The sequence below is a fragment of the Dryas octopetala genome, chromosome 2, assembly GCF_963921425.1.
Source record: "Dryas octopetala chromosome 2, drDryOcto1.1, whole genome shotgun sequence".
NCBI classification, from domain to species: domain Eukaryota; kingdom Viridiplantae; phylum Streptophyta; class Magnoliopsida; order Rosales; family Rosaceae; genus Dryas; species Dryas octopetala.
The window spans coordinates 3,170,766-3,190,411 of record NC_141367.1 but is presented as its reverse complement, the minus strand read 5'-3'; the positions used below and the strand labels follow the sequence as shown (position 1 = coordinate 3,190,411).

At 34.5% G+C, this 19,646-nt stretch overlaps 1 protein-coding gene across 1 annotated transcript; it reads right to left on the bottom strand.

Moving 5' to 3' along the window:
* Positions 1 to 13,128: 13,128 nt before the first annotated feature.
* On the bottom strand, positions 13,129 to 16,004 carry GRP4 (glycine-rich RNA-binding protein 4). The gene is made up of 5 exons (XM_086232553.1): positions 15,869 to 16,004; positions 14,696 to 14,847; positions 14,537 to 14,605; positions 13,735 to 13,841; positions 13,129 to 13,497 (listed from the first exon to the last, which is right to left on the bottom strand). Exons 2-5 carry the CDS (start codon positions 14,814 to 14,816, stop codon positions 13,372 to 13,374), a joined length of 423 nt encoding a protein of 140 aa, XP_086088679.1. The 5' UTR covers positions 14,817 to 14,847; positions 15,869 to 16,004; the 3' UTR covers positions 13,129 to 13,371.
* Between the last annotated feature and the right edge of the window lie 3,642 nt (positions 16,005 to 19,646).

The window sequence follows — 19,646 nt, the reverse complement described above, 5'->3', positions numbered from 1 at the left end:
TCTATAAACTCTTATAAAGATCTCTCTAAATTTGTGTGTATTGAGCAAGGCTCAAAAGGGTTAAGATAGTTAATCCAATCGAGGAATGAGTTTGAGATTTCACACCCTATCACTAATATTACATCATATTTTGTTTGATTTAAAATCCTTATTGCAATATGGTAGCCCTAAATTTTTTGCCCTAATTTAATTTTAGTCACTTTAATTTTCATCAACTTATTTTGAGAAATTTAGAATTTCCTTAATTTATTTTTTGCAAAATATGAACTTTTTTTGAAGTTCTAGAACTTTCCTTGGACCAAAGAGAGGCCTTGTTTGGATGGTGACAATTAGGATTATTTAGAATTTCTAACAATTAGTTTTGAAAGTGTGATTTTTCATAATTTTTTTGGAAGTCAAATTGTGGTTTTGAGGCTTTAGATAAAAAGAACAAATCAAGAGGAATCCGTAGAATTTCTCAAAGAATTATTTGGAGTCTCGAACTATTTTTGGTGAATTTTTAAAACTTGGGGAATTTTAGAAATTAGAAATAATTACAAATGTTGACTAGGCGTTGACGTAGCCTGACACGAGCTGTGTTTTGATTCTTTGGATGCGTTGACACAACATTGACAGAGACGCTGATAGAGAAGGGAGGAATGCTGGGATTCCCAGCCGTCGGATCTGCAATCGGGACGTATAGAAAAATCTTGGTTGCATGGAAAAATCTCAAATGCAGGAGCATGACGTTATGGTACACCGCAACACACCAGATCTCTCTTAACTTTTTAATCTGAACCATCCGACCTCATTAAAATATGTGCCATCTGTTCCTTATGAGTAACCCGCTTGCCCAACCAGATCCAATTTGACCCGATTGTTGACCCGCGCATGTTTATCCCTTTAACTAGGTTTTTTTACTTGTTTATACACACAACACGACCCACGTGTTGACTCGGCCAATTCCGCTAAACACGATTCGGTTTTTAGCCCCTAAAATACATTTTCTTGCATTTATTTAAGGTATTCTAGACCCTTCCAATTAATCCTAGCTATCCATTGACCTTTTAATCTCAACCATCCATTCTCACTCACATTGCCTATAAATAGAGACCCACGAAGACATCTCTCTAAACTCGATCTCTTGATTTTCTTTCTCTATATAAATTTCTTCCAATGGGAGTCCTTAGTTGAAATTTTTCTTTCTTTCTTGGAGCAAGCTCCTGTTTTTGGAGTAGCTCATAGTTTAAATTTTTGGTTATATGTGCCCTAACTCCAATTGTTTTGAATGAATAATGTATGTTATACATATTTCGATCAATTACGGGCAAACCTGTCTTTTATGTCAAATCCTCCATATACACGTTATATCACTATATATATGTGTGTGTGTGTATGCATAAAAGAGGTCCATGAATTTTTAATGAAGGGAATGATGTCCTAAAGAAGTTATATATGAACATAAGACTTATATCCTTTAGTACTTATCCTAAAACATTACTGGTCATATGATTGATATTTGGACATTATCAAATCCGGTAAGATCAGCATGATCTATCTCTACTTAATGTTTAGGATAATCGATCTCATATTATCAGTGTAGAGATATTAGGAAAGATCATGAGTCCCATCACATAGTTTGCTAAACATAACCGTAGAATGAATACCTATACTGGAGTATTACATATCCGTCAACATGAATTCATTAAGTCATGATAATACAACTGGTTCCCAGACTTGAGACACACAGTTGTCTTGTGCGTTCGATCATTATATTTTGGCTTAATTATAAGGTTAGGCTCCTAGAGTCTAGCTATAGATAAAGATTGGGTATAGTCATTGGCATATGGGGATATGTGTGTTCAACAAATAAGCTATCACTCCTTGTAATATATATGTACATATATTAGTTCCAGTATCCTTAAGCCGGCAGAGCAATAGCAGCCGATACTAACCTCGGCATCACGTGTTCGTTTACTTTAATAGGGTCACCCTCAATCCATATTAGATTGATTAATTAACGAGTAACTAGTCATGCAAGCAGAGTAAATTAATCCAATTTAAACTTTATTTGCATGTCTCTTAATAAATATATTTCTTTTTAGTTATAGCAATTCTATAATCCAATTTGATTTATATAATTAATTAATTTAATAAATCTAAGTTAATTAATTAATTATGTACTTAAATCCACCTTAGACATGATTAACTAATTTAAAAAATCCAAATTAACTAAGTAATCATGCACAAAAACCTTAAAGAGAAAGTAAAGATTAAATACCTGGTTGTAGACCTCCTTAGCTTAATCTCCACAAATAGAATTGCTAAAACATATAATTAAAGTCTAATAAGTAATTAACCTAAAAATAAAATAACTTAACCTAGCTCGAGAGTCTTACCCAAAGAGCTTACCAAGGCAAGTAAAAAATTTGGCAGAGTTTCCCCACAAATTGCCAAAATTATTTGATTGAGATGTACCTAGGTGCAAAATCCTTAAGGGCACCCAAGAAGACAAGCCAAACAAATATTTCAAACTTAAGAGACTCCCAACAAGTGGTTTGTCTCAAGAAAACTTTTGAAACTTCACAAAGCTTTCAGCTGGAGGTGTGAAGTGAAATGGATGGGGTGGTTCTCTATTTAAAGGTTTGAAAAAGTGGGAAAAACTAGTGAATTTTCAATGTGGGATAGGGAAAAACCGAACTGAGTCTGGGGGGTTTAAACATGTCGAGGCGCGTTGCTTGAGAAGAAACAGAGTGGGAGGAGTAGGTCGGACGGATCAGCATGTGGTTGGGCGGATCAGGAGTAAATGGCACGTCGTTCAGGGCGTGTAGCCAGGATCCATCGTCGCTAGCGTCATTTGCCCGACTGCGGTCTGGATAGCATCTCCAAGGTAAGCTTTGTGCGCCACACCGCACTGAATCCAAGTCAAACGCTGTCGTCCTTTCGTATGTCCGATTTGACGCGATCAACGGCTCAGATCGCGCCATGTCAATGTATGGTTTTCTTTTTAATTTTCTATTTTTTTTAATTTCTCCAAACTTAAATAAATCACCAAAAATACATCCGAGCTCCGAAAAATCTCCCAAAAATTTCTACGGACTCGTGAGGCTGAGTACTAATTATCTATGGCCTCAAAACTTTATTTTGATTTCCAGAATATTTGTGGAAAATCCAACTTCTCTAAATAAAATTCTGAAAATCAAATAATAACCTAAAATAATTATCCAACTTTGAAAATTCGTAACTCCTTCATTCGAACTCCAATTTAGACAAACCAAATGTCGTTATTCTCAGAAAAATGAGCTCTACGCTACCAAGGTTTAACCTTAGTCACTTGGTCTTCAGAAAAATTTTTCAAAACTTAATTTTTAATTAAACCAACAGAAAAATAAAATACGGAAAATTCTAGAGTCTCACATATACAGATTCAATCAGGTGCGGACGAGCAAACATGCGAACCTATCGCTGAGTGCTTAGCGCTAGGTGCAAACGTGTGGACGTCCGTACCTGAATGGGCCTATATATAGAAATTTTCAAGTAAAGATGTCCTTATTTTAAAAAAGATAAGAACATTATTTTCGGACCTACAATTTAATGATCGGAACCATTCATATTTTAGAACATCATTCAAAGATTACCCTTGCAAAAAATCAGCCAAATCAGAAACTGTTAACCAGTTTATTACAGCCAAGATCATTTCAATTTTATCTGATGGACTGCATTTGTTTGCACAGTTTTGATGACCAAACAATTACTGATTTGGCTGATTTTTTACAGGAGTAACCTTGAGAAGGGACCTAAAATATGAACGGTTTTGATTATGAAACTACACTGTCTGGTGGTACCGAGAGAGAATGTTCTTACTTTTCTTAAAGTATGGAATACTATTTTCTCATTTTTTGGATCTTATTTGTGACAATGTTGCTTACTCTTAAAATTCGAGAGTTAAAATCTAACATCTAAATTTCTATGGTTGTTGTTCCCAGTGCTTACTCTTAAAACCTAAGAGTTAAAACTGAAAATCCTATTACTGTGGTTTGCTGGGATTGTATTATCCACTCTGATTTTAAGCCTGAAAGTTGTGGAGGAGGATATGGAAGGTGTTCGAATAGCATGGGATATGCGAATATAATGTCTCCCAGTTCGTACCATCAGTTTGCCTCAATTTGTTTATGAATTTATCCTGGCTGTCATTGACTCTAATTGTTTAATTAGCTAATTTATGTGTAGGGAGTCTAATCTTTAATATTTTAATATGTGAATTTAATTTAAGAAATTTATTTCAAGGTTGAAGTTGAACCCTAAAAAAAAAAAGTCAAGGTTGAAGAAATGGTCGGTGACATAGGATTAGTTGTCATTTATTAGGCCTTTGGGGTTTAGATAGAATTTAAGAAATTTATTTCAATGTTGAAGTTGAACCCCAAAAAAAAAAAAAAAAACAGTCAAGGTTGAAGAAATGGTCGGTGACATAAGATATTACTTGTCATGTATTAGGCCTTTGGGGTTTAGATAGGATCCACGTAAGAAATGCTAAGTCCATGGTTGTTGAGTTCAATGTCAACACAAGTTACACAACCACTAATGGGTTCTGGTATTTTCTTATATTCTTTCATTATTTTTGGTCCAAAGCCATTAATTGAAATGATTTGTTTGAGGAAGAAAGAGGCATTAAAGAAAAGAGAAGACAGAGAGAATCACTTGAAAACTAATAAAAAATTTGGTGTATGGATCTCTAGCTATCATTTTCAAGATGTCAATGAAATAGTGTATGGAGAATTTGATCAAATCTGCAGCTTTAAAATCATAGGGAATGTCCAGCTAGCTGAACCATGAGGGAACATGTTGACTTCCCCAGTATGACATTGCCATTAGGTTGTTGATTTGTTTTGAAAAGCTGTGTTCTAAGTTATCATTAAAATCATTGAGATAAGAAGTTGAAATGGATATAATATATATATTGACGATGATAGGATACAATTTTCATGATTAAAGCTTGAATTAGTCAAGTTTGTTAAAAGAAAAATGTATCATCCAATAACCAACAAGAAATCTTTAAATTTTTTTTTATGCTATGTTTAGTGTCATGTGGAAATTAGTTGATGTGTCCGATCACGCACTTTCACTAGCCCACTTACATATCATACAAGCTCATATTTTACTCTATTAATTTGCAATTGCCACTCTTGGCACCAAGTAGATATATATGAGCTTTTATCCAAAAAAACATGGGCATTTGTGTAGTAATGCTACATTTTTATACCACAATTTCATATCATCTTACATGCCATTCATACATTGGATACTAAAAATTAAAAAATAAAACCTAAAAAAGAAAAAGGAAATACCCTTCCAGTAAAGTAATGACACATCAGGTGGGATACAAATGTGAGAAAAAAATGTGGGACAACTAGTATTATTAGCACAAAATTTGTGTGTGGTTTCTTTGTTAATATACCAATAAATTTATTACTCCTTATCCGATGTGGGATTACGTAGGTCATCTCATGGTCCAAACTCGCTAACTGTGTCTTGATCGCAAGAGTTTCAATTTCCCTTCTCAAATATCAATCTCATGATCCAAACTCGCTAGCTCCAACTTGATTGCAAGAGACTCGAATTCAGTTTCTTCAAATGTCATATCACGATCCAAACTCGATTCCTAACTAGCTCCAATTTGATCACAAGAGACTCTAATTCTTAAGCATTGCTTGGGCTCTAGTACAACTTGTTGTGGGAAAGAAGTTGTTTATGTGTTCGACCATGAACTTTCATGCATGTGTATGTTCACATATATAACACATGCACGTCGATATTTTATGATCATCCCCTCTTATTTAGCCACTCAAAATTTAAACGAGTGTCGAGTTTTACCACGAAGTATCGGCATTAGTGTGAATAGTTTCTTTCTTTATATGCTATATATGAAGGATTCATGGCCAGCTTATCCAATATATGATACATATATAACTGTAATCTAAGCCAATTTTCCCAACAATTAGAACTTGGATCAATTAATCTAATATTTTGAAGGGTTAATTGCTCACTGCTTTTCTACCTAATTGGCACTTTGGGTTCGTTGAATAAGAAGGCAGTACGTACTTTAACTAAACTTCGATCGATCTATGCCAAAGAAAGTCAAGATCTTTTGTTAAAAATAAAAGTGGAAGCATTTTTTCCCGAGTTCAGCAGCCCCAAATTCCTCGAGTTAGACCCACCCACGATGGATGGTTAGCAAATTATATATCAATGATGAAGATCGGTTTGTAAGTCCAAGTAATTTACGTGTGTTGTGTTAATTTATTAATATCATTATTATTCCCTTTCTGAACTCTTGACTTAGTCCCATAGTTTCATCAGTTGGATATTCTATATTAAAAATTTAGTGTCTTGTTGTTGATTGATTGCTTGCTTGATTGCAGTATAGTTAACTTAATCACTATAGATATATTTAAACATTGCTCACAGAATATTAACTTGCAATTGCTTATTATTGATTTATATATTATTTAATAATTACATATATATTCACCCTATATTTCATAACTTTATCTATTAAACATACGTGGAATAAAATATGTTTCGAATAAGTGATTACATTCTGATGTAGTGATGTTATGCATAAGCATGCGCACAGCCTTTAACATGCACTGAACTATAAATTCCTTTCTGTTCGACCAAGAAAAAGAACTATATAACCCTTTGAAGTATATTATGATATTTTTCACCACGTCATGCATTCATGCATTCAATAATTATTCTTACAGGGAATTAACTAAATTAAAATTAAATATTCAATCATGTTTAAATAATTAATAGACAATAATATTGTTTCCGATAAATATTGTAATGATGAATATTGTAATGATGATGATGACAATCAAATGAATTTTTAATTTGGTGACTTTTGAAAAAATTTAGGCATTTATTCTAAAATTAATCGGTAATAGAATAAGTAACTTAAATCTTTATAAACCACTAGCAAGATCCTCACATCTTTAATGTGAAATTTTTCTCAACACGCCTCCGCACGTGTGGCGTTATTTAAGCCTAACACGTGGACAATTTATATTGGGTGACGTGAGAGCACGTGTGACCGTTAGTCACATCACGTGGATAACATGTTTTGATACCATGAAGAAATCTAGAGATTCATCTCAAAATCAATTGACAATGAGAAGAATAACTCAAATCCTTATAAACCACTAGTAAGTCTCTCACATATTTAATGTGAAATTTCTCTCAACAACTTTTTGTAAAGATAATTTTGCAAAAAAAAAAACATGAAAAATGGATGTTTTGAATCATTATACCACGTTAATTTTGGAGTGAGACATGACCATGTATCCCTTATATTTGTCATTATCATCAAACAAAATCATCGATCACATGCATCGATGGCATGCTATGACCTAGCTAGCAAAAAAGCTAACTAGCTAACAGCATGGGGCATGTCATTATCTCCGAACAAAATTACATATCATGCACAGATTAGCATGCACTGCAAGAAGAGCATGAAATAAAGGGATAATAAACAAATAGAGAAGAAAGAGAAAGCAGCTTTTGTTTGTTTGCACAGAAATAACTCCATAATTTTGTGGGATAATGACTCAGCAACCACCCCCATGTTCTCACAATCACGCATTCTACACTTTCCTTAGGTCTTACATATACAAAGACCCCACATTAGCAAAACACACCTTTTCCTATATGCCTTTATAATGTAGTGTCTTATTATTTGACCAATTTCAGATATTAATATTCACCGACACTAATTTAATTACTTCTCTTGTTTTTTTTCAAAGCCGACACTAATTTACTGCACAAGACAAATTAACTCTGTTAGGTTTATTCGCTAATCAGTTAGTTAAGTGCACTTTATATTTTTTCATTTTTTTAACAATTGCACTTTATATCCTTTTTTCTTTCTTTCCTGACAATTGCACCTTATATCCTTTGACCGAAAAAGAATTACCCTCCACCTTAAAATATAGGGTATTTTTTTTTAAAGTCCATTTTTAAAAATTTACTATTCATGCGGCCCACATGCTACAGTAAAATACTATAGTGGCCCACTTTTAAAAAAATCCGGTGCTACAGTGACGCCATTACTATAGCGCTATAGTGTTTTTAAAATGCCATTTTTTTCTTTATTTATTTATTTTTTTCATTTCAGTGCCAATTGGTACATAAACTACCAAAAAAAAAATAATCATAATTTAAGTATTTTTTATTTTATAAACATGTTAAATAATAACTAATATAAAACAAAAAAAAATCAAAATGAGACATCCATAATCTTTTGCGTTTTAATAGTAAATATAATTGTTACTATCGAATAGTAATTAACAATTACCTATTGCTACTGCCTGACAATAACAATTATCATCGAAAGTGTGAAAGTTTATGTTTATACTTATATTGATAATCATAGCCTCACTTATATATTGTTACTGACAAGCAGTAACAACCATAGCTCCACTTACATATTGTTACTAACAAGCAATAACAATAACAAGTGAGCCTCACTTACATTTTTAATTTTAAGTAAATAATTGACAGCAAACCTTACATATTCAACTACTCAGTATGAAAAAATCAAAATAAGTGAGATTTCATGTCCTAAGAACATAAAATTCATAGTAAAATTAAGGTTGTTACTACCAAGCAGTAACAATAACAAGTTGTTACTGTCAAGCACTAGCAATAACAAATTGTTATTAACAAATAGTAGCAATAACAAGTTGTTACTGACAAACAGTAGCAACTAAAGTCTCACTTACATTTTCAATTCTAAGTCAAAAAATTGACACCAAGCTTGCACCTTTAAAAAATAAAAAAGTTTGGCTATAACTAAAACTACCAGAGGCCAGAATCACTCGATTTTTTATTGTTTAATATTTAAAAAATAAAAACTTAAAAGCATAGCACCTAATATTCTCATCAGTTTTTTCATGCTTTCTCAACAACCAAAAGGGAAAAATTATATTAAAAAAATAAAAATATGCAAAATTAGATGAAGAAATCGATCATATCTAATATTATACCCACCGAAGGAATGAATATACCAAAGAATGAATCAAAAGATTCAAAACAAAAGTCATACACTTATAAGGCTATAATCAGAACACGTACAAGAACTAAAATAGAAAAAACCAAAAAACATTATGATTTTCAGATCCAAACAAGGCACAAACAAATCACGGAAATCAATTACCAAAAAACAAAGGAAGATTAGATTTAGTGAAAGAGAGATGAGAAGATTGCCCTGCTTGTGACCAGCGCCTTTATGGACAGTGTGGCACTGAGGCTGAGCACAAATGGTCTTGAAGATTTTCTCTCCGACCTTTGAAGAGAGAGAATGGGGAGAGAATGAAAAAGGGAGTGGGAGAGAGACAGAGATAAACGGAGAGAGAATCGGAAAAGGAAAAGAAGGACCGGTTTGGTATAAACTGGACTTCTTTCAAATACAAAAAAAAAAAAAAAAACCTGAGTCTTAAAAAGTAGTGCGAGCCCAAAATTGGACTTTATAATCATTTACTTTAAAATATAATACTACAGCGCCAAAATTGTTTTGGAATCTTATTTAATTAAAAACAACTGATGTGGATCATGGTAGTATCTTATTTAATAAAAAAAACGAGATTAAAAGAAAAAAGTAAAACATTGTAATTTCAATTAATTATGCTTTTGAAATTAGCTCAACAAAGTGGGTAATTAAAGAAGAGTGGAAAAATGAGTTAGAACCCTTTTTATGTGTAATATTACTATATGAATTGGATTTCAAAATTTAATATTTTTTCATTTTTTATTGTATGCATGTAGTAGTATCACTCTTTTTAAATAGGGTTTTGGGAGAGTAATTGATAATCAAGAGTAACAATTTGTGTTAAATGGTTGTGTGCGCATCATGTCATTTCTTGTTAATGTCAATAATAATCAACCCTATTCAGATTTATTTGATGAATCATGTAAAACAATACAACACTAATTTAAACTCGTTTATGAATCGTGTCGTGTTTGAATTAGCTCACATATTTTTGTGCTAAACACTTAATATACTTTTATTTTTAAACCAAACTTATCACTCTTATACATTACTATCCTGGTCTACACTATCACTATGAGACATTTCCTAACCAATCTTGAGACATATATTGCAGTGTAGGCATTGAGAAATATCATGATGCAATTTGAGGCATCCCAAAGAGCCTAGCATACCATCACCAACCGCCATCATGGCTAGCCACATAGCCTCCATATCGACCCAATTCCCACTCGTGATGGTATATGTAAACAGCATTCTCAACAGCAAATTAATCACTATGATGAAGAAGAAGATGAATTAAGAGAGAGAGAGAGAGAGAGAGAGAGAGAGAGAGAGAGGGGCTACATTAATTGTATTGACCTTAATGAGTAATACAGTGGTTACACAACTTACACTTATATAGGCACTATACACTTAACAGTATAGTGGCCTCCCAGGTTCAATGGACCAAACAAATTGTTAGTAATATTAGGTTTGTTAAGTTTACTCGTAAGTTTGTAACACTAATGTTAGGTTTGCTTTTTTTTTTTTTTTTCTTTTTATTAATTTATCTGGAGCATGGAGTTAAAATTCAAAAAAAAAAGAAGACAGAAATAAAGAGAGAGTGAGAGATTGTATAAGACTACATCACTTATCAAGTTGAATTAGTAAGGGCAAATTACACGCAGGTACCTCAAATATACACCCTTGTTCACTTGAGTACCCTAATAAAAAAAAATTGCTCAAAGGTACCTCAACTACTGATTTTGCACACCCAAGTACCTCCGTCAACTATTCCGTCAAGGAGGTCGTTAATTGCCTACGCGGCACATGACAAACTTTTAAAAAAATGCCACGTGGACAAAAAAATCATAAAAAATGAAATAATTATTTAAAAAAACTAAAAAAAAAATAAAAAACACAATAATTAAATTAAAAAATAGAAAAAATAAAATAAAAGAAAAAATGGAGTTGCACTGTTGCAGCACCCCTCCCTCCGCCTTTCACCCCTCCCTTCGCCTCCCACCCCTCCCTCTGAGACCCACCTAACCCAGCCACCCACCCCTCCTACCCCAGCCACCTTGTCGCCGACCCCAGCCACCACTTCGCCGACCCACCCAGCCACCTACCCTCTCTTTCCCCGCCCCTCTCCTCTCTCTCTCTCTCTGAAACCCCAGCCCAACCCCAACCCCGAGCCCTCCTCCCTCCTCCTCCCCTGCGTCGGCCACCCAACCCATTGACCCACCCACCTCCCTCCCATCTCCGGCCACCAGCTCCATCTATTTCTCTCTCTCACTCTGTTTCTCTCTCTCTCTCTCAAATCTGAACGAGGAGGGTGGAGCTCAAGGTGAGGCGGGTCGGGCCTGGGGTTTTAGGGAGAGAGAAAGAAAGTGAGGCAGAGAGAGAGGAGAGGGAAGGGGAGAGAGAGAAGGTGGGTGGCTCAGTCGGAGAGGGAGAGAGAGAGAGAGAGAGAGAGAGAGAGAGCAAGGCAGAGAGAGAAAGTGAGGGGCGGGGAGAGAGAGAGAGAGTGAAGCAGATAGAGAGGAGAGGGGTGGGGAGAGAGAGGGGGTGGGTCGGCAGTGTGGTGGGTGGGGTTGGCGGCAGGGTGGCTGGGGTCGGAGGGGTGGGTGGCTGGGTGGGTCTCGGAGTGAAGGGTGGGAGGTGGACGAAGGAGGGCTGCATTTTTTCTTTATCTTTTTTTTTAAATTTAATTATTGTGTTTTTTAATTTTTTTAGTTTTTTTTTAATAATTATTTCAAATTTTAAAGTTTATTTCATTTTTTATGATTTTTTTGTCCACGTGGCATTTTTCCAAGGTTTGTCAGTGTGCCACGTAGACAATTAACGGCCTCCCTGACAGAATAGTTACCGGAGGTATCTGGATGTGTAAAATCAGTAGTTGAGGTACCTCTGAGCAACTTTTTTTTTTTTTTTTTTTTTTATTGGGATACTCAAGTGAAAAAATGTGTATATTTGAGGTACTTGCATGTAATTTGCCCAATTAGTAATTACTTTTTAGGTACACTTATATACAATCATGTGGATTCATACACTATACACTAGCCTGAACATCTTCCAACAAAATGAAGAGGAATACACCGGACCGATAATTAGTTTGATTGTTAAGTTTACTTTACACAAAAATCTTGTGGTACATCCACTTTTTGATCCTTTGATGGGTTCTTAAAATACACTATTGTTTAGTAAGATATAGTATTTAGTAATTGAGTGATTTTGACAGCTAGCTAGCTCTCTCATTTAAAACATTGGGTAACCCATAAGATTCACAATCAAATTTTAAGATTGAATACATATATTCTTTTATCAATAAATGTCATCCATGAATTTTGAACTTAGGATCTCCTCCCCTAATAGGAAGATTGTATGTCATTTACTATATTAAATGATCATTGGTTACCATAAGATTGAATACATATTTTAGACACACGAAAAAAAAAAAAAAAGCGCTATAAATGCTACTCTTTACTTGAAAGGAGGTAGGGTTCTAACTATAGTATGGGATCCAACATCATGAACTGTCCTTTTTGGATCGGATGTTGGGCCTATTTTGTTTACACTGGGCTTTCCAACGTCAGCAAAACCCTCGGCCTTATTGTTTACAGCCATGCGGTTACAAAATGAACGCTTCTATAAACAATGATCCAGTTGGAGACTTCTAAGCAAATTGTGCGGATTTCAACCATACCATTTATTCACAATTTGAACTCACAAGTTTTTGAAAACATATATGTACAATGGAATATGACCTAATGAAGAATTGAGTAGATCACAGCACTTTTTAGAAGAAGCCACAGCGCAATGCCTCATGCACTCTTTAGATAAAATTACATGCACAAGAACAAATCTATTGGTGAAGGTTTGTAGCTTTTAGTAGTTTGGAACCATAAATTCTTTTTTTATATTTTTAAAAATCTAAAGAAAAAATTCATTAAAATCACTCGGTACCCAGTACACGTCAATAAACCAATATTGTTTGGAACCATTTTGATCATTGGAATTCAGTTCCTTTGAGAGCCTAGACTTCCTATAATTTATTCTTCATTTGCGGAAAAATCCAAAGCCCCTAGAACCACCCTCCACAGCATCCAAACAAAGAAATGGTAAGAACTAAGAACTGAATCTTTTACTAAAATCATTCACAATCATTCATTCAGCAATAATGCTGACTGGATAGCATGCAAATGGAAAGCTTTACTGTCAAAGGTTTGCTGCTGATTTACATAACTAGATAGAACCAGCGGCCCAACAATTCCAAAATTAAGCTACTAAATCCAAGTGACCAAACAAGACCGATTCCAAAGAAATAAAGATAAGAGAATCATATAGACAGCACGTGCAGCAACTGTTTAGTAGCCACTAGGTCCGTTGTAACCACCCTCCCCACGATAACCTCCACCACCACCACCACTGAATGGTCGAGGGCCAGTTCGTTCAGTAGCAAAACTGACTCGAATGCTCCGCCCATGTAAATCCTGAAATTCAGTATGTCCACAGTCACAAGATCATTACAAGACAAGACTAACATCGATTAGAGGGGACCACATCCCTCACAAATGTAGGCTTTAAACAGTTTAACACAAGGATTTGACCATCCATTCTACAGGGGCCATATCAGTTCCACATGAATAGCTATAAGGGCCCTAGCATTCTGGATGATTAAAATTTATGCAATTCCAATGCCCACTCAAAGATGAAATTCAGTTTCTGACCTGGCCATCCATAGCATTAAGTGCTGAACTGGCAGCTTCATCGCTTGCATAGTTAACAAATCCAAATCCCCTAGACTTCCCAGTGTTCCTATCCGTGATAACCCTTGCTGCACACCAAAATTCAACTAAGAATACAAGTACACAGAGTAGCAACCACCACCAGACCACACAACATCTAATTAAGCTCACACTCCATAGGAAGTTTCTTATGATAATCATATTTTAAAGAGATGAAATGAAAAGTAAACAGAAACATAAGACTGATATTAGATCTTTGATTTACATATATATTTCATTTATTAGTGTGGGAAGGCACTGCTTCTTACTAAACAAAATAAGTTATTGAAGTACAAGCCCAAGTTGGTCAACCTCCAGAAGGAAATAAATTCACTTATACCTTTCAAGTAAACCAAAAGTATTAAACCATCTAAAGATTTGAATCTGTTCATTAACTACAGAAGAAAGCCTCAGTTGGAGATCATTGACTGATGCCTAATTATAGGCTTATCACAAGCAGTTAAAACAATAATTGGGCACCAAATGAGTCTCCATTGACTCTTGGCCTTAATTTCAAGAGTGAAACAAAAATCAACAACCACTATTATGGAGGAGAACAAGTTATAAAACATGAAATAAATGTGCACATGGATACAGGGAAAAAGTTGCTAGTGTAATGCTCCATTTCTATCTAAACAAAGGATAGTTACAAGGAAGAAACTACAAGTATTTATACTTTATGATCAGAAGTTCAGCTTTTCAGCAAACCAACACATAAGAACTAACAAACTACATCATAGCTTACCCTCAGTCACATCACCGAAGCTAGCAAATGCGTCTCTAAGAGAATCATCATCAGTTCCAAATGAAAGACCTAACACACCACAATTTCAAATAAAATGTCAAAAATAAATCTAAACAATCTGTAATTAGTCTTTTAACCAACATTGTACAATAATATTACCTCCAACAAAAAGCTTGGAGGACATGAATCGAGCAGAATTAAGCATAGATGCCATGGGTACTTGCCCATTCTGGGACATGCTGTGCCTCAAGAGGCTACCAATTTTGTTACAGAAAGCCATTTGGAATGTTGACTGTTGATCTTCCTAGAACCTGCACCAACAACACCATCACCATCACCACAAAAACAGCAACACAACAATTACCATGCATACATATAGAAAAGCGAAAACATATGTGCCCAAGCAAACATGCAAAATGTGAAAAACCGCTTCCCAATAACAAAAAACTCACTGCCATAACATGCAACTCGCTCTAAACTAAAGCCACATGACTACTAAAAAAAAGAAGCTATCTCACACTAAGCAATCTTGTCATATATAGGTAACCTTGGCATTCCATTAATAACATTAACACCAGTAGCAGGAAAACTAGAATAATGAATGCATTAACAAGAAGGCACACTGCAATAACCGGCAAATATTCCCAAACAAAACAGAGCATATCCAGCCTGAACAAGAAACCAATTCTATCATAATGTCCCAGTTCTATTTTTATTCTACAGAAGCACCAAAATTTGGCAAACTATTTTTCTTTTGGTAAATTAAATATTACGAAGAACAAAAAAGAAAATCTGGAAAAATATTTCATGCCACCAAACGTGTTTCAGTATGAAACCCCACCGAGAAAATGAATACAGTATTCCAATTTCTCATACATCCCAAGCAAAATCAGACAAACACAGATTATTTGGGACACACGATCTTAGTAAGTCATTCCATAAAAAAGAAATGGAAACAAATCTTTAGCCCAAGTGTTTCACACAGCTACCTCCTTTTATCTAATTCCCAAAAAATCAAAGAAAAAAAGTGCTCCCTTTTCCATTTCTCAGAGTATCATGTTTTCCCATTTACCTCGACATATAACAGAAAAGTACCCACAAAACAGAAGCTATAGATCATCATCCCACTCACAGAAGAAGACCTAAAACCCAGACCACACCCATATTCATATTCCCGGAAAAACAATCAGTCAAAAGAGAAATCAAGGTAAACAAAAACAGATTATATAAACCATGAAAATAATGAACACTGATAGAATACATACATTAAGAGAGAGAGATTGAATGGAAGAAAATGACTGAGAGAGGGTTAGGGTTTAGAAAGGGCTTTACCTCAGAGAGACAATGAGGACGAAGAACTGAAATGAAGCGGCTAGGGTTTAAGGCCAAAACTCTCAAGAGGGAATGAGGTCCACACCGAGTAAATATGTTGGGGGTTTTATAACCTACAAGTCAAGTGGGAGATTGGATCACCTGCGAGTGCTTTTTGTGCATCTACTTTTACTGATGCTTCGTGTACTGTAAAGTCTTTATACATGAATGTTCGATAAATTAATAATCTCGATTAAATAATAAAATCTTTTAATCTCAACCCGGGTCGATGTACTAAAATAATAATCTCGTTAAATGCATAAAATAATAATTTTTCTTAAAATCCTTTAGGGCCCAGCAAATATATAAATTAATAATTAATGAAATACATAAAATAAATAGAACATAAAAATTCATAATACATATACATTAAATAACTTTTTATTTAACAACTTTTATTTTCTCAATTCAACTATTTCTCAAAATATACTTCTAAAGTCGTTTACCTTTTCTTAATTTCTACCTAAACCGAATTGAATCTCATGTATCCTTAAAATACATGTATCTTTGAAGTCATACATGTATCATTGTAAAAAAAAAAAAAAAAAAAAACATAATACCCTTTTTAAAATAATAAATATTCATTTATCAATAAACTAATAAATTATTCATCTATCGCTATATAAATAATCCTTCTAGAATAATAATTTTTCTTAGTCCCCATAGTATTAATTTATTAATGTAGTTGTATCAGTTTTTTTTTTTAGTCCATAATTTTAAACTCCCTAATCACCTAAAAAATTTGCCTAAACCTCTACCCATCTAGAAACTCTTTCAAAACCTCCTATAACTTATAATCCTAAATTATCCTTCTGACGCGCGCTGACGCATGCTGACACGTGCTGACGCACCCTGACATCACTGTAACTGAATTTTGGTGAAACAGTTTTTTTTTTTTAATTGAAGTTTTTGCTAAAACTCAATATTTCACTAAAACTAAAATCAAACACTGAAATTGAATTTCATTACACTAAAACTGAATTTCAAGAATTCAATTACACTGAAACCCTAGACAAGATCGTTCGATCACCTCATGCGCGACGAGTACACGACAGTCGCCACTGCCTCGATCTGTTTCTACCTGCAAATTTGATTAATCATATTTCAAAACCATAATTTCATTCAAAATTCATTTAAAACTCATGTTTCAAGAACTGAAACTGTTTAATCAATAAATGAAGTAAATTTGTATTTACTTATAAATCAATTAAAAAACCCACATTTTTATCCGATTAATAAAAAATTCAATTAAAACATATTCACAAACTATACATTTCATAAACAGATTCACAAATCAATTTCAAATTAGGGTTTTCAAATTAGGGCTTTTGAAATTCAATGCAATTGAACCAAAATTTGTATACCAGTAGAGAGAGACTGTCAAGGGGAGAAGAATGAGACCGAAACCACTTCAATCCGCCGCCGAAATCGCCGGCAACGGTGACGATAAGTCTAAGACTTTCTCGGCGTCGATTCGCCATCCACGGTGGTCAATTGGAGAATCGGAGACCACCATCACACTCACCACGTCGAGAGGAAGCTTCTAGAAGTGGAGAGCGGCTGCGACGTCGCTGGAATCTCGAAATCACCACCGGAGATGACGATCGGACTTCGGGCTGCATTTGGGTTTTTGTGGATTTTATGGGAAAGAAAAGGCCATGGATAGATAGAGGAGGAAGAGACGAGAAGAACCCAACCGGTTTGACACCTTGTTGTCGTCGGAATTGACGAATCGCCAGCGAGGGAGCTCGGGTTTGCCTAGATCGATCCGACGTTGATGTTATGTTTCACGGAGAGTGGAGGGCAAGGAGAGGAAGAGGAAGGAAAGGCAAGTGTGATGGGACCAGTATCGCCGACAACCGTCGCCAGACGGCGGCGCACGCGCCGTCGACAGCAGTGGGGAGAGAGAGAACGCAGAAGGGAGAGAGGCACGCAGATGGAAGAGAGAGAGAGAGAGAGCACCCATAAATGGAAAAAAAAAAAAAGGGTAAAACTAGAAAATTAAAAGATGAGGAGTCAAACTTTGCTGGGTATTAGTTGACTAGGGGGTTTAGGACAAAATTAAATGTAAGATTGGGGTTTATAGGAGAGGTAGATTTTGGGTGGAGGTTATGAAAGATTTTATCTCTAACTAGGGAGTCTATAATTTTTTTTTTTTTTGCCACTCGTGTAGTTATACCTTAATGAATCTTTAAAGAAGGCGCTTTGGAGAAAAGCCCGTTAGCAATTTCTTTTAGATAAATTAATCTTAAGGACAAAAAATGTAAGTTTCTTAACTAGAAATACACAAAAAATAAAGAGTATGTTAATATACAAGTATTGGCATCCAATTTTATTAACTAAAACCACTTAAAGCCTCATTCTTCCTTTGGGGGCCAAGTACCACAAACTCATTCTTCATTTGCAGACACCACACCACCACTAGATCCCCACGCCACCAAAATCTCATCTACCCCGCGCATTGTTTTGACGAAAATCAACATAACAAAAATCGAAAATACCAGCCGTGTCCTCACAAGCTGCAACATGTAAAAAAATTAAAGTACAAGGTCCACCTATTATAAGCCCAAGACACGAGCCTAAACACCAACTTTACCAAAACATAATACAAAGCTCACCCTATTACAAAAACCGCCTTTTCCAAATAAAAAACTGAATGGAAACTGTTCTTCTCTACTTTACCAATATCACATTAGCTGAACACAAAAATTGCAAGAACTAAAAATGAAGAACACCACAACAACTATTCATCTTCTCTACTAAATTTGCAAAAAGGTAAGCCTAAACTCTTAATTACACCCTTCTATATTTTAGAATAACAGCATTTTGATTTTGATTTTGATTTTGATCTCTGTTACTTCGAACACTGCAGTTGCAGTTTTAGAAAACCTAAAAATCAAAAACACCACAACAATTGTTCATTTTCTCTACTGAATCTGTAGAAAGATAAGTCTAAACCCTTAACTTCACCATTCTATATTTTAGAATAACAACATTGTTATTTTGATTTTGATCTCTGTCACTTCGAACACTGCAGTTGTAGTTTCAGAAAATTTAAAAATCAAGAACACCACAAACAACTGTTCATCTTCTCTACTAAATCTGCAAAAAGGCAAGCCTAAACCCTTAACTACATTATTCTATATTTTAGAATGACATCTTTTTTATTATGATTTAAATCTCTGTCATTTCGTACACTGCAGTTGCAGTTTTAGGAAAAAAAAAACCCAAAACTCCTTTCAGAATCTACACGAGGAAGAACGTAAGATTCGAGGTAAGATTCTAAAAACTCATACTCAATTTCAAAAAAACGAAGATACCCATCTAATATTCCAAAAAAAAAAAAAACAAGTTCAAAGAACATGCATGTTATGCAGATTAAAACAAGAGGAAAATAGTCTTGTTCTTAAATTTTTTAATCTCATTTTTAGATATGATCAATTATGTTATAGTTTCAGAAGTAACATGAATGATCAATCTAAAATAATATGTTATAGTTTTAATTTGTAGTATAATCTGCAGTTTCAATTAAACACGCTGTAGTTTTAATTTTTAGTATAATCTATCAATATTAAAGGATAGAGTTAAATGCACCATTGGTCCACTTACTCTCACATTTTTCCCAAATTGGTCCACAATTTTTTTTTTTGCACCAAGTTGGTTCATTTTCTTTTTGATATTTACTTATTTGGTCCATTTTGTCAATTCTGTTATAAATTCTATTAAAATGAAGGACAAA